The sequence below is a fragment of the Rhinopithecus roxellana genome, chromosome 15, assembly GCF_007565055.1.
Source record: "Rhinopithecus roxellana isolate Shanxi Qingling chromosome 15, ASM756505v1, whole genome shotgun sequence".
In the NCBI taxonomy this organism is placed as follows: Eukaryota; Metazoa; Chordata; class Mammalia; order Primates; family Cercopithecidae; genus Rhinopithecus; species Rhinopithecus roxellana.
In genome coordinates this window covers 10154951-10182320 of record NC_044563.1, presented here as the reverse complement: position 1 = coordinate 10182320, position 27370 = coordinate 10154951, and the positions used below count along the sequence as shown (strand labels likewise).

The 27370-nt window shown below is 50.0% G+C and overlaps 1 protein-coding gene across 3 annotated transcripts; it reads left to right on the top strand.

Annotated features, from left to right (window-relative positions):
- The first annotated feature begins 53 nt into the window (after nt 1–53).
- Nucleotides 54–25815, top strand: GANAB (glucosidase II alpha subunit). Of its 3 annotated transcripts, none has more exons than XM_010384884.2 (25): nt 54–212; nt 7638–7742; nt 7895–8003; nt 8252–8379; nt 14687–14866; nt 15311–15376; nt 16201–16270; nt 16440–16527; nt 16613–16709; nt 16968–17148; nt 19156–19309; nt 19513–19748; nt 19844–19970; nt 20078–20157; nt 20397–20540; nt 20670–20766; nt 21055–21156; nt 21335–21578; nt 23270–23334; nt 23502–23578; nt 23689–23763; nt 23941–24054; nt 24178–24290; nt 24460–24560; nt 24703–25815. In XM_010384884.2, the coding sequence occupies exons 1-25, from the start codon at nt 175–177 to the stop codon at nt 24810–24812; spliced, it is 2901 nt and encodes a 966-aa protein (XP_010383186.1). In that variant the 5' UTR covers nt 54–174; the 3' UTR covers nt 24813–25815. The 3 variants fall into 3 exon arrangements, with proteins under 3 accessions (XP_010383186.1, XP_010383187.1, XP_030773255.1); XM_030917395.1 differs by lacking the exon at nt 54–212 and adding an exon at nt 253–374; XM_010384885.2 differs by lacking the exon at nt 15311–15376.
- The last annotated feature ends 1555 nt before the right edge of the window (nt 25816–27370 follow it).

Sequence of the window (27370 nt, the reverse complement as noted above, 5' to 3'; positions counted from 1 at the left end):
TGAAGCCCCGCCCCCTGCGATAATTTGGAGTGTGCACTCTACCAATGAGACAGTTGCCCGGCGGCGCTCAGGCTGAACCAATCAGAAGGCCGGAAGGGGCGGGAACTAGGATACGTGGCTGAGTGCTCGTGGTGGGGCGGGAGGTTCGGGGTCAAGGAGCAAACCCGGCACAAGATGGCGGCGGTAGCGGTAGTGGCGGCGCGTAGGAGGCGGTGAGAAGCCCGGAATCTGGGGGCACGCCCGGGACGGCCCTAGATCCCCCAAGCCCCATTCCAGTCCTTCCTGTGTGTTCTCTTGACACTCTGCCACCCCCGGCCTCGCGAGGAACCTTTGTTCCTCTGGAGGCGGCCTCAGATGCCTCCAGTCTCCCCGTGGTAAATCCGAGCGACGCTGGGGGCCTTGCCTCTGGGGCTCCGGGCTCCCGCCCGGCGGCTCAGTAAAGCCGCAGCTGTGCGTCTTTCTAGGCCTTGGCCGCTCTCAGCCGCCGCCTTCCTTTGGCTGCTTGCGGCGGTCAACGTCGCCGCCCCCTTCCTGCAGTGCGCGGGGTCGTCGGGGCGGGGGAAAAGATGCGGCCTGGCTTCGGGGAATGCAGCCTGTGGCCCTGCGGCCCCTCGGCTGAGCTAGAAGCACCGGGCCGGCAGTTAAGCCTGTACTACCCTTCTGGCTGTACTCCCTAGAGCTCCGAATCCTTCTCTGCCCTTGTCTTCACGTGAGCACCAGCTCTGGCTTAGTTCACTGTCCACGGTCGCTGGGCATGGCCCAGGATCCAGTAAGCTCACGGCGTGGATGGTGTTGCTCAAACACAACATGTAATCGAATGACTTGGTCCACGGTCTCTGGTTTATATTACTGGGGAAAAAAAAGATTCGAAACATATCAGCAGTGCCACAAATGTTTAGTAGGACCTAACGGATATACTGGGGTTGGGTAGGCGTGTACTGTTCGAAGCGATGAAGAAAGCTTGGATCGTAAACTCAGCCTGTGATCTGAAACAATAAATGAGTGCAACTTGCCCTGCAGCTTATTTCTGACTTTGGCCTATGAACTCCTGTCTCGGGGTGGTCAAGGCATCCGTTAATTCCTTAGGGCCCTCCAACAGGTCATATCTGAAAGATGCTTTGGAAATCCTATCTCCATTGGCATCTTTCCGAACCAATTTTACAGACTACAAATAGGGCCCCAGAGGGTGTTTAACTCACTGTACTTCTGTTTACTGCTGCTTTTGACAGGTGGACACGGGTCAGTGGCCGAGAGTGCCTGTCGCAGTCACTCAGGTCACTGCAGGGCCTGTGCCGAATTTTCTAGTAGCATTTATTCAGCTTGTTTTGCTAATAGTTACTCCTGCTTGGCTTGTTAAACCACAGTGCCTGGTGTTGTCTTCATTTTTCTGTCTGGTCTGCTGTGGAACAGTTGTTTCTGGAGCTGGAGGAGTGTCCTGTGATGAGATCACAGGACACTCTGTGATCTCATTTCTGGTACTTTTAGCTTTCAAGCAGATGCTGAAACTAATGCTGGATAACTAGATAAAATGTGTATAATAGACCCTGTCTTTAGTTACCTTATTATAGGTTGTCAAATTTTATTTATTTGTTTGTTTACTTATTGAGACAGGGTCTAGCTCTGTTGCCTAGGATGGAATGCGGGACTGCAATCTCGGCTTACTCCAGCTTCCACCTCCCGAATTCAAGCTGTTCTCCTGCCTCATCCTCCCGAGTCCTGGGATTACAGACGTGTGCCACCATGCCCAGCTAATTTTTGTATTTTTAGTAGAGACGGGGTTTCACCACATTGGCCGGTCTTAATTAATTTACTTTTTTGAGGTAGAGTCTTGTGCTGTGGCCCAGGCTGGAGAGCAATGGTGCAATCATAGCTCATGCAGCCTCAAACTCCTGGGTTCAGGCAGCCCTCCAGCTTTAGCCTCCTGGGTAGCTGGGACTACAGGCACCTGCCACCATGCCCCACTACTCTTTTTTTTTTTTTTTTTTTTTTTTTTTTTTTTTTTTTGAGACGGAGTCTCGCTCTGTCGCCCGGGCTGGAGTGCAGTGGCCGGATCTCAGCTCACTGCAAGCTCCGCCTCCCGGGTTTACGCCATTCTCCTGCCTCAGCCTCCCAAGTAGCTGGGACTACAGGCGCCCGCCACCTCGCCCGGCTAGTTTTTTGTATTTTTTTTTAGTAGAGACGGGGTTTCACCATGTTAGCCAGGATGGTCTCGATCTCCTGACCTCGTGATCCGCCCGTCTCGGCCTCCCAAAGTGCTGGGATTACAGGCTTGAGCCACCGCGCCCGGCCTCCACTACTCTTTTTTTTTTTTTCTTCCAAATAGAGACGAGGTCTTGCTGTGTTGTCCAATTTTTTTTTTCAGATAGAGATGAGGTCTTGCTATGTTGCCCAGTCTTCCCTTTTTGACCTCCCAAAGTGCTAGGATTGTAGACATGAACCACTGTGCCCAGCTGGTTGTAAAACTTTATTGCTTAGAAGAACCTTCCCACCCCCAGTTTGAAACACTTTCTCAGAGCATGCTCCTATTCTGCCCACTTCAGTGTCACTGGGAGAGCATGTTTAAAATGCGCTGTCAGCTGGGTGCGATGGCTCACACCTGTAATCCCAGCACTTTGGGAGGCCGAGGCGGGCAGATCACGTGAGGTTGGGAGTTCGAGACCAACCTGACCAACATGGAGAAACCCCGTCTCTACTAAAAATACAAAATTAGCCGAGTGTGGTGGCACGCGCCTGTAATCCCAGCTACTTGGGAGGCAGAGGCAGGAGAATCGCTTGAACCCACGAGGCAGAGGTTGCGGTGAGCTGAGATCGTGCCATTGCACTCCAGCATGGGCAACGAGCAAAACTCAGTCTCAAAAAAAAAATAAAAATAAAATACGATGTCCAGGCTGGGTGCAGTGGCTCACACCTATAATTCCAGCATTCTGGAAGGACAAGGTGTAAAGACTTCTTTAGCCTAGGAGTTCAAGCAAGCCTGGGCAACTTTTTTTTCTCGTTTTTGAGACAGAGTCACACTTTGTCACCCAGGCTAGAGTGCAGTGGTGCGATCTTGGCTCACTGCAACCTCTGACTCCCAGGCTCATACCATTCTCGTTCCTCAGCCTCCCCAGTAGCTGGGATTACAGGCATGTGCCACTATGCCTGGCTAATTTTTGTGTATATGTATACGCACACACACACACACATACACACATATATATGCATATATATACAAACACATATGTATACATATATATACACACACACACGCATATATATGTATTATTTTAGGTGGTGTCTCACTGTGTCGCCCAGGCTGGAATGCAGTGGCACAACCTTGGCTCACTGCAACCTCCGCCTCCCGGGTTCAAGCGATTCTCCTGCCTCAGCCTCCCGAGTAGCTGGGACTACAGGTGCCCGCCAACACGCCGGGCTAATTTTTTGTATTTTTAGTAGAGATGGGATTTCACTGTGTTAGCCAGGATGGTCTCAATCTCCTGACCTCTTGGCCTGTCTTGGCCTCCCAAAGTGCTGGGATTACAGCCATGAGCCACTGTGCCCAGCCTTTTTTTTTTTTTTTTTTTGTATTTTTAGTAGAGACGGGGTTTCATCATGTTGGCCAGGCTGGTCTCCAAACTCCTGACCTCAGGTGATCCACCTGTCTTGGCCTCACAAAGTGCTGGGATTGCAGGTGTAAGCCACCACGCCTGGCCTAATTTTTGGATTTTTTTTTTTTTTTTTTTTTTTTTGAGGCGGAGTCTCGCTCTGTCGCCCGGACTGGAGTGCAGTGGCCAGATCTCAGCTCACTGCAAGCTCTGCCTCCCGGGTTTACGCCATTCTCCTGCCTCAGCCTCCCGAGTAGCTGGGACTACAGGCGCCCGTCACCTCGCCCAGCTAGTTTTTGTATTTTTAGTAGAGACGGGGTTTCACCGTGTTCACCAGGATGGTCTCGATCTCCTGACCTCGTGATCCGCCCGTCTCGGCCTCCCAAAGTGCTGGGATTACAGGCTTGAGCCACCGCGCCTGGCCAATTTTTGGATTTTTAGTAGAGGTGGAGTTTTGCCATGTTGGCCAGGCTGGTCTCAAACTCCTGATCTCGTGATCCACCCACCTGGGCCTCCCAAAGTACTGAGATTACAAATGTGAGCTACCGCGCCTGACTGATTCTTAACAGACATTAAAATTTGAGAGTCTTTGTTCAGGATTTACTCAGAATCCTAAGGATGAATCCTGGATGAATATATTCGTCAAACTAACTTATTTAAATAAGCCTATTAGTCTCTTATCTGTCATTTGATAGCACATTGGGAAATTGACAATTTGTGATAAGCTTGAGATGATGGTCCTCAATGAGACATGCCCATTTCATCCTGCTAGTGATTTTTTTTTTTTTTTTTTTTTTTTTGAGACGGAGTCTCGCTTTGTCACCTAGGCTGGAGTGCAGTGGCACCATCTCGGCTCACTGCAAGCTCTGCCTCCTGGGTTCATACCATTCTCCTGCCTCAGCCTCCGAGTAGCTGGGACTACAGGCACGCACCACCACGCCCGGCTAATTTTTTGTATTTTTAGTAGAGACGGGGTTTCACCGTGTTAGCCAGGGTGGTCTCGATCTTCTGACCTCGTGATCCGCCCGCCTCGGCCTCCCAAAGTGCTGGGATTACAGGCGTGAGCCACAGCGCCCGGCCCTGCTAGTGATTAGTGTGCTGTATTGTGCATCATGATGAAGCACATGGGTCCCAGAGTCAAGCACAACTGGGTTCAGTTTGTTTCACCATTCACCAGCTATTCAATCTTGGGTGAACTATTCAACCTTTTATGCTTTAATTTTCCCATCTGGAAATAAACCCCAAACCTGTATTCACCAAGAAAAGAATGAAAGAAAGGGAAAAGAAGTATGCATGTAAAGAAGTGATTGTGAACCCAGGTTACTCATTAGAGTTGTTTAGGGAGCTTTAAAAAAACTTTAACCAGCTGGGCGTGGTGACTCACTGCTTGTAATCCCAGCACTGTGGGAGACCGAGGCGGGTGGATCTAGGTCAGGAGTTCGATACCAGCCTGGCCAACATGGTGAAACCCCATCTCTACTAAAAATACAAACAACTAGCTGGGCATGGTGGCAAGCGCCTGTAATCCCAGCTACTCGGGAGGCTGAGGCAGGAGAATCGCTTGAACCCAGGAGGCGGAGGTTGCGGTGAGCTGAGATCACGTCACTGCACTCCAGCCTGGGCAACAGAGCGAGACTCCATCTCAAAAAAAAAAAAAAGTCTGATGCCCAGGCTCCTCTCTGGTTAAGTTAAAATCTTTAGAAGTGAGACCAGGTCACTGGTATTGTTAAAAACTGCAGGCAGGCTGGGCACAGTGGCTCACACTATAATCCCAGCACTTTGGGAGGCCAAGATGGGAGGATTGCTTGAGCCCAGGAGTTTAAGACCAGCCTGGGCAACAAAGTGAGGCTCTGTTGCTACCAAAAAAAAAAAATTATTTATTTTTTTTGAGTCAGAGTTGTGCTCTGTTGCCCAGGCTAGAGTGCAATTGTGTGATCTGCTCACTGTAGCCTCCGCCTCCACCTCCTGGTTCAAGCAGTTATCCTGCCTCAGCCTCCCGAATAGCTGGGATTACAGGCCCCCACCACCACGCCTGGCTAATTTTTGTATTTTTAGTACAGATGGGGTTTCACCATATTGGCCAGGCTGGTCTCGAACTCCTGACCTCATGATCTGCCCGGCCAGCCTCCCAAAGTGCTGGGATTACAAGCATAAGCCACTGCGCCTGACCAAAAAAATACTTTTAAAAAAGTTAGCTGGGTGCTGTGGCTACCACCTGTAGTCCCAGCTACTTGGGAAGGGCGAGGCAGGTGGATCACTTGAGGTCAGGAATTTGAGACCAGCCTGGCCAACATGGTGAAACTCCGTCTCTACTAAAAATACAAAAATTAGCTGGGCATTGTGGCGTGCTCCTGTAATTCCAGCTACTCAGGAGGTTGAGGCACAGGAATTGCTTGAACCTGGGAGGCGGAGGTTACAGTGAACTGAGATCATGCCATGACCCTCTAGCCTGGGTGATGGAGTGAGACTGTCTCAAAAAAAGAAGCAAAAAACAAAAACTGCAGGCAGAAGTGAAAACTAGTCATATAAAGTGACTACCCAGGCCCTAGGAGTGCTTTAGGGCTCAGAACACTTTAGCTGTTGTTATTTTTTTCCAGCTTTGGGTAGTGTTGGTGGTGGTTTGAAGATACAGGAGTGGAAATCAGAGAAACGGGCTGCTTAGGGTACTAGGGATGTTAGAACCCTAGGAGCTGTAACCAGCAGGCTAGGTTTTTTTCGTTTGTTTTTTTCCTGAGACGGAGTTTTGCTCCATCACTTAGGCTGGAGTGCAGTGGCGCAATCTTGGCTCACTGCAACCTCTGCCTCCCGGGTTCAAGCGATTCTCATGCCTCAGCCTCCCTAGTAGCTGTAACTACAGATGCTCAACGCCACGCCCAGCTAATTTTTGTATTTTAAGTAGAGATGGGGGTTTCATCATGTTGGCCAGGCTGGTCTTGATCTCCTCACCTCAGGTGATCCATCCGCCTCAGCCTCCCAAAGTGGTGGGATTACAGACTTGAGCCACCATGCCCGGCCTCATCTTTAGCTCTTTGACTCTGCATCCACCCAATACCTTGCCCATAGAAAGGTGTAGCTTGCTTTGTTTCTCTGTTCCACACATACGCTACTACCATTTCCTCTGAGACTGGCTGTTACTGCTCCTTTCCTCAGAGGCTGATGTCACCAGAGTCAACACCAGGGCCTCTGAAGGCGAAAGATCCTCTGTCTACTCGCCTTTATTTTATTTTTACTTTTTATTTTTGAGAAGGAGTTTCGCTCTGTCACCCAGGCTGGAGTGCAGTGGCGCGATTTCGGCTCACTGCAAGCTCCACCTCCTGGGTTGACGCCATTCTCCTGCCTCAGCCTCCCGAGTAGCTGAGACTACAGGCGCCTGCCACCAAGCCCGACTAATTTTTTGTATTTTTAGTAGAGACGGGGTTTCACTGTGTTAGCCAAGATGGTCTCGGATCTGACCTTGTGACCTTGTGATCCACCTCAGCCTCCCAAAGTTCTGGGATTACAGGGATGAGCCACCGTGCCCAGCCTCATTTTTTTTTTTTTTTTTTTTGAGACAGAGTCTTGCTCTACTGCCCAGGCTGAAGTGCAGTGCCCCAATCTCGGCTCACTGCAAGCTTCGCCTCCCGGGTTCATGCCATTCTTCTGCCGCAGCCTCCCGAGTAGCTGGGACTACAGGTGGCTGCCACCATGCCCGGCTACTTTTTTTTTGTATTTTTAGTAGAGACGGGGTTTCACCGTGTTAGCCAGGATAGTCTTAATCTCCTTCCTCGTGATCCGCCTGCCTCAGCCTCCTAAAGTGTTGGGATTATAGGCGTGAGCCACCGTGCCCAGCCTACTCTGCCTTTCAAAGGGAAGGTGTTAGTGAGCCAACTTCTCAGGCCTGATTCTTAACCCCATGTCCACTCTGCCTTCTTTTCTGTTTGATGTTACTCCGTCTTTCTCCCCCCTTTCCTCAACTATTTCTTAGTGCTGTGACAGGAAGAAGCTTTTCCTTTTGAAGGGGGCCCCTTCCTGACCCTCATGCTGATTGCGCCGTCTTTGTCCTTTTCTCCATAGGTCTTGGGCATCTTTGGTACTGGTGTTTTTAGGGGTCTGCCTGGGGATTACCCTCGCTGTGGATAGAAGCAACTTTAAGACCTGTGAAGAGAGTTCTTTCTGCAAGTATGATATTTCTGGGAGAAAGGGATGGAATGTAGGGTAATGTGGAAGGTGTCTGTGGCAGATGGAGTGCCTAAGGACACTGCAGGTGATAGAGGGACCTAGGGACATTGCAGATGGCCCCCTACCTTACTTCCCAACCTTTCACTTGGCAGGCGACAGAGAAGCATACGACCAGGCCTCTCTCCATACCGAGCCTTGCTGGACTCTCTACAGCTTGGTCCTGATTCTCTCACGGTCCATCTCATCCATGAGGTCACCAAGGTCAGGGGAGACAAGGAGGAGTCTGGTGGGGGTGGGACAATGGCTGTGGGGTAATTTGGAAAGGGGGAACTTGTGGCCAACATTTTGTCCCAGCCTAACCTTTGAACTCTTACTTTACGAAGAAATGTGATCTTGGCCTTTAGGCAAAGGGTTCAAAGGAAGAGACACCTTAGGAGAGAATGGGTTCAAAGGGCATTCCATGGTGTAGCCCCTTTCCTTTCTCCAGATCCAAACCTCTGTCCCTGCAGGTGTTGCTGGTGCTAGAGCTTCAGGGGCTTCAGAAGAACATGACTCGGATCAGGATTGATGAGCTGGAGCCTCGGCGACCCCGATACCGTGTGCCAGATGTTTTGGTGGCTGATCCGCCAACAGCTCGGTAAATTTTTCCTGAGAAGCATCCATTTCTGTGGCCCCTTTCTCCTTCCTGATGGACCTTTTTTTGGTTGCTGACATTCTTTCCCACAATAAGGTAGCCGTTAACTAGCATAGCACCTTGCCATACTCCTCAACCTTTCCCCACCTCTTCTTCTGTTTCACTTTTCTCTTTACCCCTTTATCCTCATTCATTCATTCATTCATTCAGCAAACAAGTATTGCTTTCTCCTCCCTGACTGGCCTGGGCTAGGTGCTGATGATATAAGTAGAAATAAACAAGGCCCTGTTTATTTACAGATCTAGTCCTCCAGGTATACAATGTCTGCCTGCTTGCTTGTTTGCTTCCTTCCTTCCTTCCTCCTTTCCTTTTCCTCAGATATTCAAAATAGGATTACTCAGATTATTGTGTGATGATACCCTGTCATCAGTATTCCATGCATCCATCTGTGACTTTCTCTTAAATACATAATTTAGAAAATAACAGTGGCCGGGTGTGGTGGCTCACGCTTGTAATCCCAGCACTTTGGGAGGTCGAGGTGGGCGGATCACGAGGTCATGAGTTGGAGACCAGCTTGGCCAACATGGTGAAACCCCATCTCTACTAAAAATACAAAAATTAGCCAGGTGTTGTGCTAACCTATAACCCCAGCTACTCAGGAGGCTGAGGCAGGACAGTTACTTGAACCCAGGAGGCAGAGGTTGCAGCGAGCCGAGATTGCATCACTGCACTATAGCCTGGGCGACAGGGTGAGACTCCGTCTCAAATACTCCACCCTGTAAACTCTCCCCTCAGCCCAATCATATCTCACTGTCCTGTACCCTTGACTGCTCTAGATGTAGGTAGTTGTTACTCTGAAGCTTATCATTCCTTTGCCTTTTTTTTTTTTTGTTCTTACAGTTGTGTTATGTGTGTATACCTATGCACACATATATCTGTGTGCCTAAGCAATAAATTATATATTTTTTTTGTTTTTGAGCTTTACAGAGGAAGTATGTTAGTACATGTGGTCTTCTGGGGTTTCTGTTTTACACATAACTTTAATTCTGTTTCATATAGTTCCAGTTCATTCATTTTTACTGCTGCATATTATTATGTTGTATTAATATACCCCAGTTGATTAATCCATTTCTAGGTTGATAAGCCTTGGGGTTGTTTCCAGTGTTTTGCTAGCCAAAGTGTTGCTATGAAACTTCTTTTTTTTTTTTTTTTTTTTTTTTTTGAGACGGAGTCTCGCTCTGCCACCCAGGCTGGAGTACAGTGGCCGGATCTCAGCTCACTGCAAGCTCCACCTCCCGGGTTTACGCCATTCTCCTGCCTCAGCCTCCCGAGTAGCTGGGACTACAGGCGCCCGCCTCGTCGCCCGGCTAGTTTTTTGTATTTTTGAGTAGAGACAGGGTTTCACCGTATTAGCCAGGATGGTCTCGATCTCCTGACCTCGTGATCCGCCCGTCTCGGCCTCCCAAAGTGCTGGGATTACAGGCTTGAGCCACCGCGCCCGGCCTATGAAACTTCTTGTACATGTCTCCTGTTACCCTTGCGCAAGAGTTTCTCTTTGGTGTATAACTAGGAGAGGAATTGCAGGATTGTAGAATGTGGAGATGATCAGCTTCCCAAGATAAAACCAAAGTGGTTTACCAATTTACACTTCCACCAATGATTTATAAGAAGGCCTTATTGAAGCCGGGCACGGTGGCTCATGCCTGTAATCCCAGCACTTTGGGAGGCCGAAGCGGGTGGATCAAGAGGTCAGGAGTTCAAGACCAGGCTGGCCAACATGGTAAAACCCCATCTCTACTAAAAATACAAAAATTAGCTGGGCTTGGTGGAGCGTGCCTGTGATCCCAGCTACTTGGGGGGCTGAGGCAGGAGAATTGCTTGAACCAGGACCCAGGAGGCGGAGGTTGCAGTGAGCCGAGATCGCACGAGTTCACTCCGGCCTGGGCTACAGAGGGAGACTCAGCCTCAAAAAAAAAAAAAAAAAAAGGCCTCATTGATCTCCATCATTTCCAACACTTGATACTGTTGTTGGACTTAAGTTTTGTCACTGGCTTGTGTATAAAATGACATCTCATGGTGGTCTTGGCTTGGTTGTCTTTCCTGGTTTCTTTTATTTACTTTTTAAAAATTTTATTTTATTTTGAGACGGAGTCTCGCTCTGTCACCCAGGCTGGAGTGCAGTGGCGTGATCTCAGCTCGCTGCAACCTCCGCCTCCCGGGTTCAAGTGGTTCTCCTGCCTCAGCCTCCTTAGTAGCTGGGATTACAGGCGCATGCCACCACACCTGGCTAATTTTTATATTTTTAGTAGAGACAGGGTTTCACAATGTTAGCCAGGCTGGTCTCAAACTCCTGACCTCAGGTGATCCGCCCGCCTCAGGCTCCCAAATTGCTGGGATCTTAGGCGTGAACCATCGTGCTTGCCAAGGTGTCTTTAAAAGAAAACACAAGGGCACAGGGCACATTGGCTCATACCTGTAATCCCAGCACTTTGGGAGTCCGAGGTGGGCAGATTGCTTGAGTCCAGGAGCTTGAGACCAGCCTTGGCAACTTTGCAAAAGCTTGTCTGTACTGAAAATACAAAAATCAGGTGTGGTGGCATGTGCCTGTGGTCCCAGCTACTCAGAAGGCTGAGGAGGGAGGATTGCTTGAGTCTGGGAGGTGTAGGTTGTAGTGAGCCAAGATCTCGTCACTGTACTCCAGCCTGGGTGACAGACCCAGACCCTGTCTGGAAAAACAGAAACAAAACCACACATACATACTTTTGCTGCACACGGTGGCACGTGCCTGTAGCCCTAGTTACTCAGGAGGCTGAGGCAGGAGGATCTCTTCAGCCCAAGAGTTTGAGGCCAGCCTGGACAACAAAGTGAGACCCCATCTCTTTCCAAAAAAAAATAGTTTTCTTTTTTTTTTTTTTTTTTTGAGATGAGGTCTTGCTCTGTCACCCGGGTTGGAATGCAGTGGCATGATCTTGGCTCACTGCAACCTCAGCCTCCTGGGTTCAAACCATTCTCCTGGCTTAGCTGCCCTAGTAGCTGGGATTACAGGCGCACACCACCATGCCCAGCTAATTTTTGTAATTTTAGTAGAGATGGGGTTTCACCATATTAGCCAGGATGGTCTCGAACTCCTGACCTCGTGATCTACCCATCTTGGCCTTCCAAAGTGCTGGGATTATGGCGTGAGCCACTGCGCCCAGCCAGTTTTCATTTTAGTTTTAGATTTATAGAAAACATGCAAGGATGAGAGTTTGTGCTTATCTGCACCCAGTTTTCCCTGTTTGTTTGTTTTCAGATGGAGTCTCGCTCTGTTGCCTGGGCTGGAGTGCAGTGGCACGATCTCGGGTCACTGCAGCCTCTGCCTACTGGATTCAGGTGATTCTTCTGCTTCAGCCTCCTGAGTAGCTGGGACTACAGGTGTGCACCACCACGCCTGGCTAATTCTGTATTGTTAGTAGAGGTGGGGTTTCACCATGTTGGCCAGGCTGGTCTCAAACTCCTGACCTAGTGATTCGCCCGCCTTGGCCTACCAAAGTGTTGGGATTACAGGCATGAGCCACTGCGCCCAGCCTTCCCTATTATTAATATGATTGTGGTTCATTTGTGATACCTAGTGAATTGATAGTGATACATTATTTACTAAAGTTCATACTTGAGGTTTCTTTAGTTTTTGTGTATGTTATTTTTCTGTTCCAGGATTTCATCCAGGATACCCTATTACATTTAGTTGTCATGTTTCCTTAGGCCCCCCTAGACTGGTAAAATTTCTTAGACTTTTCCCTTTCTTGATGATCCTAAAGGTATATTTTAATAAATAGAAATTTCTAATTTTAATGTAGTTAGATGTGTCAGTCTTTTACCTTTTGGTGTTAGCCTTTTCTTTGTTGTGTTTAAATAGTCCTTTTCTACCTCAAGGTCAGAAAAAACATATATATATGTATTGAGACAGAGTCTCGCTCTATTACTCAGGCTGGAATGCAGTAGTGCGATCTCAGCTCACCACAACCTCCACTTCCCATGTTGAAGTGATTCTTCAGCATCAGCCTCCCGAGTAGCTGGGACTACAGGCGTGCGCCACTGTGCCCAAGTAGCTGGGACTGTAGGCGTGCGCCACTATGCCCAAGTAGCTGGGACTACAGGCATGTGCCACTATGCCCAGCTACTTTTTGTATTTTTAGTAGAGACAGAGTTTCAGTACATTGACCAGGCTGGTCTCAAACTCCTGACCTCGTGAACCACCTGCCTTAGCCTCCCAAAGTGCTGTGATTACAGGCATGAGCCACCATGCCTGGCCAAAAATATATTTTTTAATTTTCTTGTAACACTTTTGCTTTCATTTATTTACTTATTTTGAGATCAGGTTATGAGACTGGCAAATTTTTGTATTTTTGATAGACATGGGGTTTCGCCATGTTGCCCAGGCTGGTCTTGAACACCAGGGCTCAAGCAATCCACCTGCCTTGGCCTCCCAAAGTGCTGGGATTATAACTGTGAGCCACTGAGCCCAGCCTAAAGCTTTTACTTTTAAATTTTAAGCAGGCTGGGTGTGATGGCTCATGCCTGTAATCCCAGCACTTCGAGAGGCCGAGGCGGACAGATCACTTGAGGTCGGGAGTTCAAGACCAGCCTGGTCAACATGGTGAAATCCTGTCTCTACTGAAAATACAAAACTTAGCTGAGTGTGGTGGTGGGTGCCTGTAATCCCAGCTACTCGGGTGGCTGACGCACAAGAATCACTTGAACCCAGGAGGCAGAGGTTGCAATGAGCTGAGGTTGTGCCACTGCATTCCAGCCTGGGTAATAGAGTGAGACTGTCTCAAGAAAAAAAAATTTAAGTCATAATCTTTCTGCAGTTGATACTTGTATCTGGCATTAGATATATGATATCAAGAAGTCGGGCATGGTGGCTCATGCTTGTAATCCCAGCACTTCGGGAGGCCAAGGAAAGTGCACCACTGGAGGTCAGGAGTTTGAGATTAGCCTGGCCAACATGGCGAAATCCCATCTCTACTAAAAATACAAAAAAAAAATTAGCCGGGTGTGGTGGCACCTGGCTGTCATCTCAGTTACTTGGGAGGCTGAGTCAGGAGAATCACTTGAACCTGGGAGGTGGAGGTTGCAGTGAACCAAGATTGTGCCACTGCACTCCAGCCTGGGCAACAGAGTGAGACTCTATCTCAAAAAAAAAAAAAAAAAAAATCATTTTTCTTCATATTTGGAAAACCTTTTTTTCCCTATATGGAAAATGTTTTTTCAATTCCATTTTTGAATAGATCTCCTTTCCTCTCTCATCTGCTATGTCACCTCTTAGTATTTAGTACATTTAAAAAAGTAATAAGTGGGGCCGGGCGCGGTGGCTCAAGCCTGTAATCCCAGCACTTTGGGAGGCTGAGACGGGTGGATCACGAGGTCAGGAGATCGAGACCATCCTGGCTAACACAGTGAAACCCCGTCTCTACTAAAAAATACAAAAAAAAAAACTAGCCGGGCGAGGTGGCGGGCGCCTGTAGTCCCAGCTACTCGGGAGGCTGAGGCAGGAGAATGGCGTAAACCTGGGAGGCAGAGCTTGCAGTGAGCTGAGATCCGGCCACTGCACTCCAGCCTGGGCAACAGAGCGAGACTCCGTCTCAAAAAAAAAACACCAAAAAAAAACATCCTGGCTAACACGGTGAAACCCCGTCTCTACTAAAAAATATACAAAAACTAGCTGGGCGAGGTGGCAGGCGCCTGTAGTCCCAGCTCCTCGGGAGGCTGAGGCAGGAGAATGGCATAAACCCGGGAGGCAGAGCTTGCAGTGAGCTGAGATCCGGCCACTGCACTCCAGTCCCGGCGACAGAGCAAGACTCTGCCTCAAAAAAAAAAAAAAAAAAAAAAAGTAATAAGTGGCTGGGCGTGGGCTCAGGAGTTCAAGACCAGTCTCAACATGGAGAAACCCCATCTGTACTAAAAATACAAAATTAGCTGGGTGTGGTGGTGCATGCCTGTAATCCCAGCTATTCGGGAGGCTGAGGCAGGAGAATTGCTTGAACCGGGGAGGTGGAAGTTGCGGTGAGCCGAGATCACACCATTGCACTCCAGCCTGGGCAACGAGAGCGAAACTCCGCCTCAAAAAAAAAAAAAAAAAAGGTAATAAATATCCTTGGGTCTGTTTCTGGGCCCTTTATTTGGTTCTGTTGATTAACTTGTCTGTCCCTGCTCTGTTAGCACACTGCCTATTTCTCTTAGCAGGTAGATTTCCCTCTGTCTTCTGAAGTGTCATTGCTCCTCTTGGCCCTTTTGTACTTCCTTATATTTCTTTTGATATGTTTCCCAGGCTTTCTGTCTCTGGTCGTGATGACAACAGTGTGGAGTTAACCATGGCTGAGGGACCCTACAAGATCATCTTGACAGCCCGGCCATTCCGCCTTGACCTACTAGAGGACCGAAGCCTTCTGCTTAGTGTCAATGCCCGAGGACTCTTGGAGTTTGAGCACCAGAGGGCCCCTAGGGTCTCGTGAGTATAGGGGTTGGGACTGCAGGGAACCTAGTGTGAAAGAGCACAGGGGTGTTGTGATTTCTGGCACTGGGAGGAGACAGGGTGGCCAGACAGCCAGGTAGGGGCTGGGGGCTGGGAGAAGCTCTCTGTCAGGGACGGTAGGAACCAGACCCGGGTGGGGTTTTTTCCATTTCCTGTGCAGATCAGGAGGCAATCACTTTTGTCCCTGAGCTGTGGCCTGGGCATCTCTGGGAGGCCTGCCTGGGTCTGTGTCTCCTTCTTCCCCTTCTCACATCATCACATTTCCCAGATTTATTTTCTTCTTTTTTATTTTTTATTTTTTTGGTTTCTTTTTCCCCCATCTCTGGAAGTTTGTCGACTGAAACTCACTTTTATGTTTCTGTTTTTGTGTTGGTTTTGTGCCTCTTTTTCCCTTTCCCTACCCATCTCCTCCTGCCCCAGTTTCTCGGATAAAATTAGTCTCACGCTCGGTAGCATGTGGGATAAGATCAAGAACCTTTTCTCTAGGTAAATCCATGGCCACCGGTACTGTATCTGTTCCTCTGCCCTTACCCATTCCTCACTGTAGCCTTCAGGGGGAGGTGCCCCAGACCCTTCCAGCCTTTCACTCACCCCACTTTCCCCTGCTGTGTGATACCTGGTCCCGTTACCTGTTACCCTGGCTGGGCGCCCCCAGAAGAAGGAAGATGAAATACTCAAAGTCAGGTCCTTAAGGAGTGTTAGGGAGCTTATTGCTTTGCCAAGGGATGGAGATATGCTGCCTGTTGCTGGGGTTCCTGACTCTCAGCTGAGGGCCACCTAAGGTTCTGGGCAGAGCTACTTGCCCTTGAAAGCATTTTTTGGCAGAACCTCTTGAAGTCCCCATGTATATCTGTAGAGGCTTGGTATAGTGTGACCCACATGCTATACCTTGTGGGTCATACCTTGCTGTACCTTGCAAAGCCCTTGTGTCAGGCCAGGAGCCTGAGGCCCAGGGAGGGCAGTTGGGGCCACAGTCTCTCAGTAGAGGTAACAGAGCCAGGATGGGCGTTCATAACCCAGGCCCCTGAATCATCCTGCCTGTCTCTTCTGGGATGTTGGCAGAGGCTGGTGTTCAGGCCTGTGCCTCCTGGTGGCACTTATTCCTCATTTTCCTTTCTCATTTCTCTCCCCATCCTTTGCAAACTTATCTGCTCATTATGGGTTCCCTCTCCAAGCTTTAACATTTAGTCCCTTCCTCCAATGCCTTCGTTCCTTTGGACCCTTGGCTCTCTATTCCCCAACCCCTCCTTCCACTAGCCCCTCGTCCCTGCCCCCTCTGGATTGGAGCAGACAGCTCTCCTACCTTCCAGGCAAGGATCAAAAGACCCAGCTGAGGGCGATGGGGCCCAGCCTGAGGAAACACCCAGGGATGGTGACAAGGCAAGTTGGAGGGGGTGGGTGGTTGGAGGACTGGGCTGACTGGGAGGCTGGAGGGGATAGGCCCATGAGAAACTTGAACTTAGTCTCACCATCAGGGATGGGATTTAGTTGACGGGAGTGGGAAAAGAACTGGTATGATTGGAGAGTGGTCCTGTTTTCTTCTTAACAGCCAGAGGAGACTCAGGGGAAGGCGGAGAAAGATGAGCCAGGAGCCTGGGAGGAGACATTCAAAACTCACTCTGACAGCAAGCCATATGGTGAGGGGCTTGGGTTCCTTGGGTTGGGGTGCAGGGCTCCTTTCCAAGCAGAAGCTCTGAAGCTTGTTCTTTGTTTTTCTTCTAGGCCCCATGTCTGTGGGTTTGGACTTCTCTCTGCCAGGCATGGAGCATGTCTATGGGATCCCTGAGCATGCAGACAATCTGAGGCTGAAGGTCACTGAGTGAGTCCTGTGGTGACATCAGGAAGATGGAGGTGGGCACAAAGGAGTCAGGCCTTTAGGGAGATGGGTGTGCACATTGGATACTCCAGACAAGCACGGGTAACTTCCTGTGTCCAGAATCACCTTTGGTGATAGAAAATTTTTTGAGAAAGGACAGAGGAACCATTGCTTATCTCTCACCTGTGTCTGTGGAGTGGATTCAGTGTATAATGCAGCCTGGGGCTAGTTAGCAGCCCAAATCTGTCTGTTTGCCTGCAGGGGTGGGGAGCCATATCGCCTCTACAATTTGGATGTATTCCAGTATGAGCTGTACAACCCCATGGCCTTGTATGGGTCTGTGCCTGTGCTCCTGGCACACAACCCTCATCGTGACTTGGGCATCTTCTGGCTCAATGCTGCAGAGACCTGGGTTGATATATCCTCCAACACTGCTGGGAAGGTGAGAGCACAGACATGGGGAGAAAGGAGGGAGTGAAGTTTCCAGGCCTTGAGACAAATAGGTATACTAGGGGCATTAGCTATTTGGGGACTGGGTGAGAGAAGAGGCCCTGGGCCTGGTGGGCAGCATTTGAGTTCCCTAATCACTGCCAGATGACACATGCCCACTCACATTCTTAGGGAAGGCATTGTCTATTCTGGACTGACAGAATGCACTTATTATCAGTGGGTTGTGTGCTAGGTACTCTTCTGGGTGCTGGGGATACAGTGTTAACTGAGGTTGAAAAGGTTCTGAGTTGGGTGTGGTGGTTCATGCCTGCAATTCCAGCACTTTGGGAGGCTGAGGTGGGCAGATCACCTGAGGTCAGAAGTTGGAGACCAGGCTGGCCAACATGGCGAAACCTCATCTCTACTAGAAAAACAAAAATTAGCCGGGTGTGGCAGCGGGCGCCTGTAATCCCAGCTATTTGGGAGGCTAACACAGGAGAATTGCATGAATCTGGTAGGCAGAGGTTGTGGTGAGCCAAGATTTCACCACTGCACTCCAGCCTGGGTGACAGAGCGAGACTCCATCTCAGAAGAAAAAAGAAAGGTTCTGGGCCGGGCGCGGTGGCTCAAGCCTGTAATCCCAGCACTTTGGGAGGCCGAGACGGGCGGATCACGAGGTCAGGAGATCGAGACCATCCTGGCTAACACGGTGAAACCCCGTCTCTACTAAAAATACAAAAAACTAGCCGGGCGACCTGGCGGGCGCCTGTAGTCCCAGCTACTCGGGAGGCTGAGGCAGGAGAATGGCGTGAACCCGGGAGGCGGAGCTTGCAGTGAGCTGAGATCCGGCCACTGCACTCTAGCCTGGGCGACAGAGCAAGACTCCATCTCAAAAAAAAAAAAAAAAAAAAAACAACAAAGGTTCTGACTCACAGGGAGGAAGACACGTTAAACACATAACAAAGGAGGCAAGATGGGACTGGGCATGATGGTTCATGCCTGTAATCCCAGCACTTGGGGAGGCTGAGGCAAGAGGATTGCTTGAGGCCAGGAGTTCGAGACTAGCCTGGGCAACATGGCGAGACCCTATCTCTATAAAAACGTTTGAAAAATAAAAATAATAAGAAAGCAATATGATGCCAGGCGTAGTGGCTCCCGCCTGTAATCCAGCACTTTGGGAGGGCGAGGTGGACAGATCACAAGGTCAAGAGATTGAGACGATCGTGCCCAGCACGTTGAAACCCTGTCTCTACTAAAAATACAAAAATCAGCTGGGTGTGGTGGCGTGCGCCTGTAGTCTCAGCTACTCAGGAGGCTGAGGCAGAAGAATTGCTTGAATTGGTGAGGCGGAGGTTGCAGTGAGCCAAGATCGCACCACTGCACTCCAGCCTGGCGAAGGAGTGAGACTCTGTCTCAAAAAAAAAAAAAAAAGGCCAGGTGCGGTGGCTCACACCTGTAATCCCAGCACTTTGGGAGGCCGAGGCAGGCAGATCACGAGGTTAGGAGATTGAGACCATCCTGGCTAACACGGCGAAACCCCGTCTCTACTAAAAAATACAAAAAAATTAGCCAGGCGTGGTGGTGGGCACCTGTAGTCCCAGCTACTCAGGAGGCTGAGGCAGGAGAGTGGCGTGAACTCAGGAGGCGGAGCTTGCAGTGAGCTGAGATTGCGCCACTGCACTCCAGCCTGGGCGACAGAGCAAGACTCTGTCTCAAAAAAAAAAAAAAAAAGAAAAAAAAGGCAAGATGAGTTTGGGGTGGTTAAGTGCTAACAAAGACATGAAAGAGTCTTTGTTAGCACTTAACCACCCCAAACTGGTGGAGTAGGGCTGGGGGCTGTACTGCTTTAGATAGTGTGGTCCAGGAAAGCCTCACTGAGGTGGCTCCATTTAGTCTTACCCAAAGCAACTCGTAAGAGCCAGCTGTGTGTGGACTCTGGGAGAAAATTGCTGCTTTTTGTCTTGGGGTTGGAAAATGGGAGGGCAGGAGGTGTCTGACCCCTCTGTGGTCCCCTCTACAGACCCTGTTTGGGAAGATGATGGACTACCTGCAGGGCTCTGGGGAGACCCCACAGACAGATGTTCGCTGGATGTCAGAAACTGGCATCATTGATGTCTTCCTGCTGCTTGGGCCCTCCATCTCTGATGTTTTCCGGCAATATGCTAGTCTCACAGGTACATGGTTTTCCCTGACAGCCTCATTCTTCTGCTCTTTTCTTCTTGTCAGGGGTGATTCTGTGTGTTTTCAGAGATCCTGTGCCCCAGCTTGTTTTCTAGGTCTGTACCCCTCAGCCTGCCTCTAGTTCACAAGCCTCCCTCAGTTTCTGGGTGTTGGGCCTGATCCTCGTTGTGACCCCCATCCCTCGATGAACCTGCAGGAACCCAGGCGTTGCCCCCACTCTTCTCCCTCGGCTACCACCAGAGCCGTTGGAACTACCGGGACGAGACTGATGTGCTGGAAGTGGATCAGGGCTTTGATGAACACAACCTGCCCTGCGATGTCATCTGGCTGGACATTGAACATGCTGATGGCAAGCGGTATTTCACCTGGGACCCCAGTCGCTTCCCTCAGCCCCGCACCATGCTTGAGCGCTTGGCTTCTAAGAGGCGGAAGGTAAGGCGTTGCAGTCACGCTTGGTCTTCTCAGGATAGGGCTGAAGCATAGTTTAGCCCTAAAGAGACCTGATCACCCATGTTCCTTGCCCCCAGCTGGTGGCCATCGTAGACCCCCACATCAAGGTGGACTCCGGCTACCGAGTTCACGACGAGCTGCGGAACCTGGGGCTGTATGTTAAAACCCGGGATGGCTCTGACTATGAGGGCTGGTGCTGGCCAGGTAGGCAAACCCAGAATTGGTTTGAGGGAGAGGTGATTGGCTAGGGAGGTAGAATGGTGGCTCTTTTGTCCCTTAGGGGATTGAGAGCCACCCTTAACTTCTCCCAGGCTCAGCTGGTTACCCTGACTTCACTAATCCCACGATGAGGGCCTGGTGGGCTAACATGTTCAGCTATGACAATTATGAGGTAGGGAAGGCCTCTCCCCATGACCTGCATCTGTCTGTCCCACCTGCCTCCCTGAATCTCTCTCCACTTGCCAACCCTTCTGTGGTTGATTGCCTGCAACATATCAGGGGGCCTTGATGATCTGGGGAGAGCCCTGAAAAATGCATCTTTTTAGATTCCTAGAAGCTCTCTTCTCTGACACTGTTTGTTTTCTTCCTCCCGTCTGTCCTTCTGTCCCCATTTTCTGCCCATGTTCCCAGGGCTCAGCTCCCAACCTCTTTGTCTGGAATGACATGAACGAACCATCTGTGTTCAATGGTCCTGAGGTCACCATGCTCAAGGATGCCCAGCATTATGGGGGCTGGGAGCACCGGGATGTGCATAACATCTATGGCCTTTATGTGGTAAGGGGCTGAGAGAGGAGAGTTGGTGGAAAGAGGAAAAACAGCCCAGAGACAGGCCTAGGGAACTTGCACCAGATGACAGCTGGCTTTTGCTCCTCACTACCCCTGTTTTCTTCTCTCCTCACCCAGCACATGGCGACTGCTGATGGGCTGAGACAGCGCTCTGGGGGCATGGAACGCCCCTTTGTCCTGGCCAGGGCCTTCTTCGCTGGTTCCCAGCGCTTTGGTAAGGTTTAGAGAATGGAACTGTGGCAGAAGGGTGTGAAGGCCAGATCTCAGGCGCCATGGACCTGGACCTGGCTCTCTGAGGAATGGGAGTCACACACTGCATCAGCTTCCTCAGCTATGCACTTTGAAGGAAGTCGGTGCGGGAGGTCCACTCCTTGTTCAAGTGTTCTTGTGAACTGCATCTTCAGCAGGGTTCTGGGGACCCAGAGCAGATGTGGGAGGTCAGCCATGTAAAAAGCTGAACCCCTTTACCGTGTGCAAGCTCCCCACTTCTTGTCTTCCTCAGGAGCCGTTTGGACAGGGGACAACACTGCCGAGTGGGACCATTTGAAGATCTCTATTCCTATGTGTCTCAGCTTGGGGCTGGTGGGACTTTCCTTCTGTGGGGGTAAGACAGGGAGGAATCTGGGGTCTTGGTTTGGTGGGAGAGGGGCAAAGTAGAGGGCACAGGACCAAGGTGTAAGTAAAGAGAGCTGAGATTCCAGGTTAGGGCCTTGGGAAATTTCTCAGGCAGTATCTCTCCTTCACCTTCTTTTCCAACCTGCTTCCTCTCTTCCTTCTCCCAGCGGATGTGGGTGGCTTCTTCAAAAACCCAGAGCCAGAGCTGCTTGTGCGCTGGTACCAGATGGGTGCCTACCAGCCATTCTTCCGGGCACATGCCCACTTGGACACTGGGCGGCGAGAGCCATGGCTGTTACCATCTCAGCACAATGATATAATCCGAGATGCCTTGGGCCAGCGATATTCTTTGCTGCCTTTCTGGTACACCCTCTTCTATCAGGCCCATCGGGAAGGCATTCCTGTCATGAGGTGAGGCATTCACTTGGGCTGTGAAGAGTGGGCTGAGGTGGCTGGGGGACATTAGGGACTGGGCTTCATCTCTGGGCCTCTTTCTTCACTCAACACAGCCTTGTAAAGGATGGAAAATCATTAAGGTCAAGAGTGAAGGGGAGCTTAATGGAGATGAATAATAGTAAACATTTAAAGAAAATTGCCAGCAGTCATAAACTCTTTCAGAAAAATAAAACAGGGTGATGGGATTAGGTGGTCATAAAAATCCTTTTTGAGGCCGGGCACAGTGGCTCACACCTGTAATCCCAGTACTTTGGGATGCCGAGGTGGGCAGATCACCTGAGGTCAGGAGTTTGAGACCAGCCTGGCCAATGTGGTGAAACCCCGTCTCTACTAAAAATACAAAAATTAGCTGGGTGTTGTGGCACCTGAAATCCCAGCTACTCAGGAGGCTGAGGCACGAGAATCACTTGAACCCAGGAGGCAGAGGTTGCAGTGAGCCGAGATTGCTCTACTGCACTGCAGCCTGGGTGATAGAGTGAGACTCCATTTCAAAAAAATAAAAATAAATAAAAATAAAAATCTTTTTGAGAAGAAGGCTATGTGACATGAAGCCTGAATGAATGGCACAGACCATGTTATGTAGGAAGAATCTTCCAAGCAGAGGGAATTGCAAGTACAAAAATTTTAAAGTAGAAATTAGTTTGTTATGTACTAGGAGTAGAAAAAAACTCAGTATGTCTTGGGTAAGGAAGCAGAGGGAGAACTAGGAGATGAGATTAAGGAGAAAGTGTGATCTGCTCCTGGAGGGCCTTGCGAGCCAGGGTTGTATACCAGGGCGGTGAAAACATACAAGGAGGCTACTGGCAGGCTGCTATGCAGCATGGTTTCTGTATGAGGCAGAGAAGCAGCAGGGAGATGACTTAGGAAGTTAAATGACTAAGATTGGCTTGCATAACTGAGACCTGAACCCCAACCCGACTGACTGTGACCTCCTGGGTCTTAACCCCTGTGCTGTTCTGTTCTTTTTTTTTTTTTTGAGACAGAGTCTCGCTCTGTTGCCCAGGCTGGAGTGCAGTGGCCGGATCTCAGCTCACTGTAAGCTCCGCTTCCTGGGTTCACGCCATTCTCCTGCCTCAGCCTCCCGAGTAGCTGGGACTACAGGCGCCGCCACCTCACCTGGCTAGTTTTTTGTATTTTTTAGTAGAGACGGTGTTTCACCATGTTAGCCAGGATGGTTTCGATCTCCTGACCTCGTGATCCGCCCGTCTCGGCCTCCCAAAGTGCTGGGATTACAGGCTTGAGCCACCGCGCCCGGCCTGTTCTTTTTTTTTGAGACGAAGTCTCACTCTTGTCCCCTAGGCTGGAGTGCAATGGCGTGATCTCGGCTCACTGCATGTACTCTGCCTCCCTGGTTCAAGTGATTCTCCAGCCTCAGCCTCCTGAGTAGCTAGGATTACAGGTGCCCGCCACCACGTCCGGCTAATTTTTGTATTTTTAGTAGCGATGGGGTTTTTCACCATGTTGGCCAGGTTGGTCTCTAACTCCTGACCTCAGGTGATCCGCCTGCCTCCCAAAGTGCTGGGATTACAGGTGTGAGCCACCACGCCCAGACTGTGCTGTTCTTTTCTTATTGTCAGTTCCTGAAGGAGCATCTCTGACTTGTGCCAAAATTGAAGTTTTCCTTTATCGTCTGTCTTTCTTCCTAGGCCCCTGTGGGTGCAGTATCCTCAGGATGTGACCACCTTCAGTATAGATGATCAGTACTTGCTTGGTGAGACATGAGGACAGTTGGTGGTGGGTTGGCATAGGGCCAAGCAGCACTGCCAATGTCCAGGGAGGGACTAATGAGGCTGGTGGTGCAGAGAGCAGGCACTTTGGTGCTCCCTGTTCTGGGAACTAATCCCCCCCTATTCAAGAGTTGATTCTGGCATATTTTAGGGGATGCATTGCTGGTTCACCCTGTATCAGACTCTGGAGCCCATGGTGTCCAGGTCTATCTGCCTGGCCAAGGGGAGGTGAGTTAAGGAAGGGCATGGTGGGGAACGATGGTGGAAGCCTAAGGAGGCAAACAGGATGGACCCTGTGCACTGAGTGATCTGTATTTTACCTCTTTTGTCACCCACAGGTGTGGTACGACATTCAAAGCTACCAGAAGCATCATGGTCCCCAGACCCTGTACCTGCCTGTAACTCTAAGCAGTGTGAGTAAGCCTGGTCCAGCTGCCAGTTTCATCTCCCTGTAAATTTCCAGAAGGGGAGGGAATGTGTGCCTTAGGGTCCAGTACCTACGTGGGCATACATGAGTAAGAGCAAAACATGCTGTGGGGCCCAAGGTTGGACAAGGGGGCAACTTCATCCTGGCATTGCTCTTGCCCTAGATCCCTGTGTTCCAGCGTGGAGGGACAATCGTGCCTCGATGGATGCGAGTGCGGCGGTCTTCAGAATGTATGAAGGATGACCCAATCACTCTCTTTGTTGCGCTTAGTCCTCAGGTAAGTGGACAGGCAGTGCATCTCCTCAGCCATCTGCCTGCCTTCCTAGGACTCAGTTCCCTGAGGTTGTGCCCCTCACTCCCTCTTGAGCTCAGGCACTCACCTATCCCACTTCTTGCCCAGGGTACAGCTCAAGGAGAGCTCTTTCTGGATGATGGGCACACGTTCAACTATCAGACTCGCCAAGAGTTCCTGCTGCGTCGGTTCTTATTCTCTGGCAACACCCTTGTCTCTAGGTAATGGGGCACCCATTCTTCCTTGGCTGCCTTTGCTGGGGCCTGATCCTTGCAGGGGCTCCCAGTTCACTGTGCTCTTTTTTCACATCCTGACCTTGTTTTGGGTCTCCTCCTTCCTTCTGTTCTGATATTTTTTCCCCTGATGGACATCTGCTTTTGCCATCTCCAGCTCAGCAGACCCTGAAGGACACTTTGAGACACCAATCTGGATTGAGCGGGTGGTGATAATAGGGGCTGGAAAGCCAGCAGCTGTGGTACTCCAGACAAAAGGTGAGTGACCAATCTGGTCCCTAGGATGGGGGAAGGAGGGGAAGCCAGGGCAGGTTTAGGGATGCCCTTGCCTGTAGGAACGTAGTTGCTATGCTATAGCCCATTGGTATGACTATGGCACTCTTTCTTATTCCTCCTCCAGGATCTCCAGAAAGCCGCCTGTCCTTCCAGCATGACCCTGAGACCTCTGTGTTGGTCCTGCGCAAGCCTGGCATCAATGTGGCATCTGATTGGAGTATTCACCTGCGATAACCCAAGGGATGTTCTTGGTTAGGGGGAGGGAAGGGGAGCAGTAGTGCTGAGAGATATTCTTTCTTCTGCCTTGGAGTTCGGCCCTCCCCAGACTTAACTTATGCTAGTCTAAGACCCAGATTCTGTCAACATTTGGGCAAGATGAGAGGGCTGACCATGGGCTCCAAATTCCTCTTGTGATCTCCTCACCTCTCCCACTCTGTTGATACCAACCCTTTCCCTTCATTCCCCCAACATCCTGTTGCTCTAACTGGAGCACATTCACTTATGAAGACCGAGAAACCACAGGGCCCTTGTCGCCCCTTCTCTTTCCCTTATTTAGGAGCCCTGAACTCCCCCAAACTCTATCCATTCATGCCTCTTGTATGTTGATGCCATTTCTTGGAAGAAGATGAGGGCAATGAGTTAGGGCTCCTTTTCCCCTTCCCTCCCACCAGATTGCTCTCCCTCCTTTCATTTCTTCCTTCAGGCTCTACTCTAATGTCAGCCCTCCCCTTTTTATGCCCCACCAATACACTGGGACCACCCCTTACCTGGGACAGGGATGAATGGTTCAAAGGAGTGAGGATGCTAAAGATCATTCTTTTCACTCTCATTCTCTCCTTTTCCTCTCCCTGATTCCTTGTAGAGCTGCTGCAGTTCTGAGAGGGGCAGTTCTACCTCCTCTGTCACTTGGCAGAAAGAAGTTTCCACATCTCTTAGGGATGGGCATTAAACTTCTTTTGCCCCCTTCTTGTCCTCTTTGAGGGGCATTTAAGATGGAGAAATCAGTTGTGGTTTCATTGAATCATGGTCACCTGTATTTATTGCTGGGAGAAGCCTGAGGGTGGGGGGAGATGATCATGTGTGCCCGGGGTTGGCTGGAAGCCCTGGGTTGGGGGTTGGGGGAGGAGTAATAGGGGAGTCAGGGTGAAAATTTCTGGGTATTTTTTTTACTTCCTCTTGGTTCCCAGCTGTGACACGTTTTGATAAAAGGAGAAACAATAAAGGGATAAACCATAAATCACTGGTGGTAGTCTGGATTCTAGTTCTAGCCTGAGCCACAGACCCTAGAGCCTAAAGACCTTACATTTTCTTTTTCTTTCTTTCTTTTTTTTTTTTTGAGACTGAGTCTCACTCTGTTGTCCAGGCTTGAATGCAGTGATGCAATCTGGGCTCACTGCAACCTCTGCCTCCCAGGTTCAAGCATTTCTTGTGCCTCAGCCTCCTGAGTCGCTGGGCCTACAGGCATGCGCCACCACACCCAGCTAATTTTTGTATTTTTATTAGAGACTGGGTTTTACCATGTTGGCCAGGCTGGTCTGGAACTCCTGACCTCAGGTGATCCACCCACCTCAGCCTCTCAAAGTGCTGGGGTTACAGGAGTGAGCCACCGTGCCTGGCCTTTTTTTTTTTTTCTTTTTCTTTCCTTATTTTTTACTTTTTTATTTTTTATTTTTTTTTTAGACAGAGTCTCCCTCTGTCGCCAGGCTGGAGTGCAGTGGTGTGATCTTGGCTTGTTGCAGCCTCCGCCTCCCGTGTTCAGGTAGTTCTCCCACCTCAGCCTCCCTCGTAGCTGGGGTTACAGGCGCCTGCCACCATGGCCAGCTTAATTTTTGCATTTTTAGTAGAGACAGGGTTTTGCCGTGTTAGCCAGGCTGATCTTGAACTCCTGACCTCAGGTGATCTGCCTGCCTTGGCCTCTCAGAGTGCTGGGATTACAGGCATGAGCCACCGTTCCTGGCCATAGGCCTTACATTTTCATTTGGCTTTAGCATAAGCATCCTTTTTGTTTTTTGGTTTTTTTTGAGATGGAGTCTCACTGTTGCCCAGGGTGGAGTGCAGTGGCGTTATCTCGGCTCACTGCAACCTCTGCCTCCCAGGCTCAAGCGATTCTCCTGCCTCAGCCTCCTGAGTAGCTAGGACTACAGGCACCTGCCACCATGCCTGGCTGATTTTTGTATTTTTAGTAGAGATGGGTTTCAACATGTTGGCCTGACTGGTCTTGAACTCCTGGCCTCAAGTGATCCGCCTGCCTCGGCCTTCCAAAGTGCTGGAATATCATGGATGAGCCACAGTGCCCAGCCAGCATGAGCAACCTTGATTCAGCAAAATGAGCAAGTGCAAGCCTTCCTTGGGTTGCTAGGTATTTTCATAGAAGAGCCCAGCAAGGTCATCACATTTTAGTAGGCCTAGTTAGTAAGTGGTTATCAGAGCCAATGGAGTCCCTCTTGGATAGAAATAGCCATAAGTTCAGATAGTTGTTTCTCAAATGAAAGGCTACTACTTTTGGGGGCTGTGGGAGATTGAGACAGGGTCTTGTTCTACTGCTGAGGCTGGAGTGCTGGGAGTGCTGTGACATGCAGCACTCCCAGCTCATTGCAGCCTTGACCTCCCAGGCTCCTAAAGTGCTGGGATTACAGGCGTCAGTCACCATGCCCAACCTAAAGGCTTCTGCTTGTAGCTAACAGCACTTTGTAAAGTTTCCCATTGTCTTAGTGACAGGAAGTATACTGTTCCCCGTCTCCCCCTCATTTTGTAGACTGACCACAAGTCAGAGATTATTTTACCAGAAACTT

Coding starts and splice junctions, on each gene's coding strand:
- GANAB (XM_010384884.2), top strand. CDS start 175: ATGGCGGCGGTAGCGGTAGTGGCGGCGCGTAGGAGGCG. Junction 8,004..8,251: donor TCATCCATGAGGTCACCAAG/GTCAGGGGAGAC, acceptor CTGTCCCTGCAG/GTGTTGCTGGTGCTAGAGCT. Junction 20,541..20,669: donor ACATCTATGGCCTTTATGTG/GTAAGGGGCTGA, acceptor CTCCTCACCCAG/CACATGGCGACTGCTGATGG.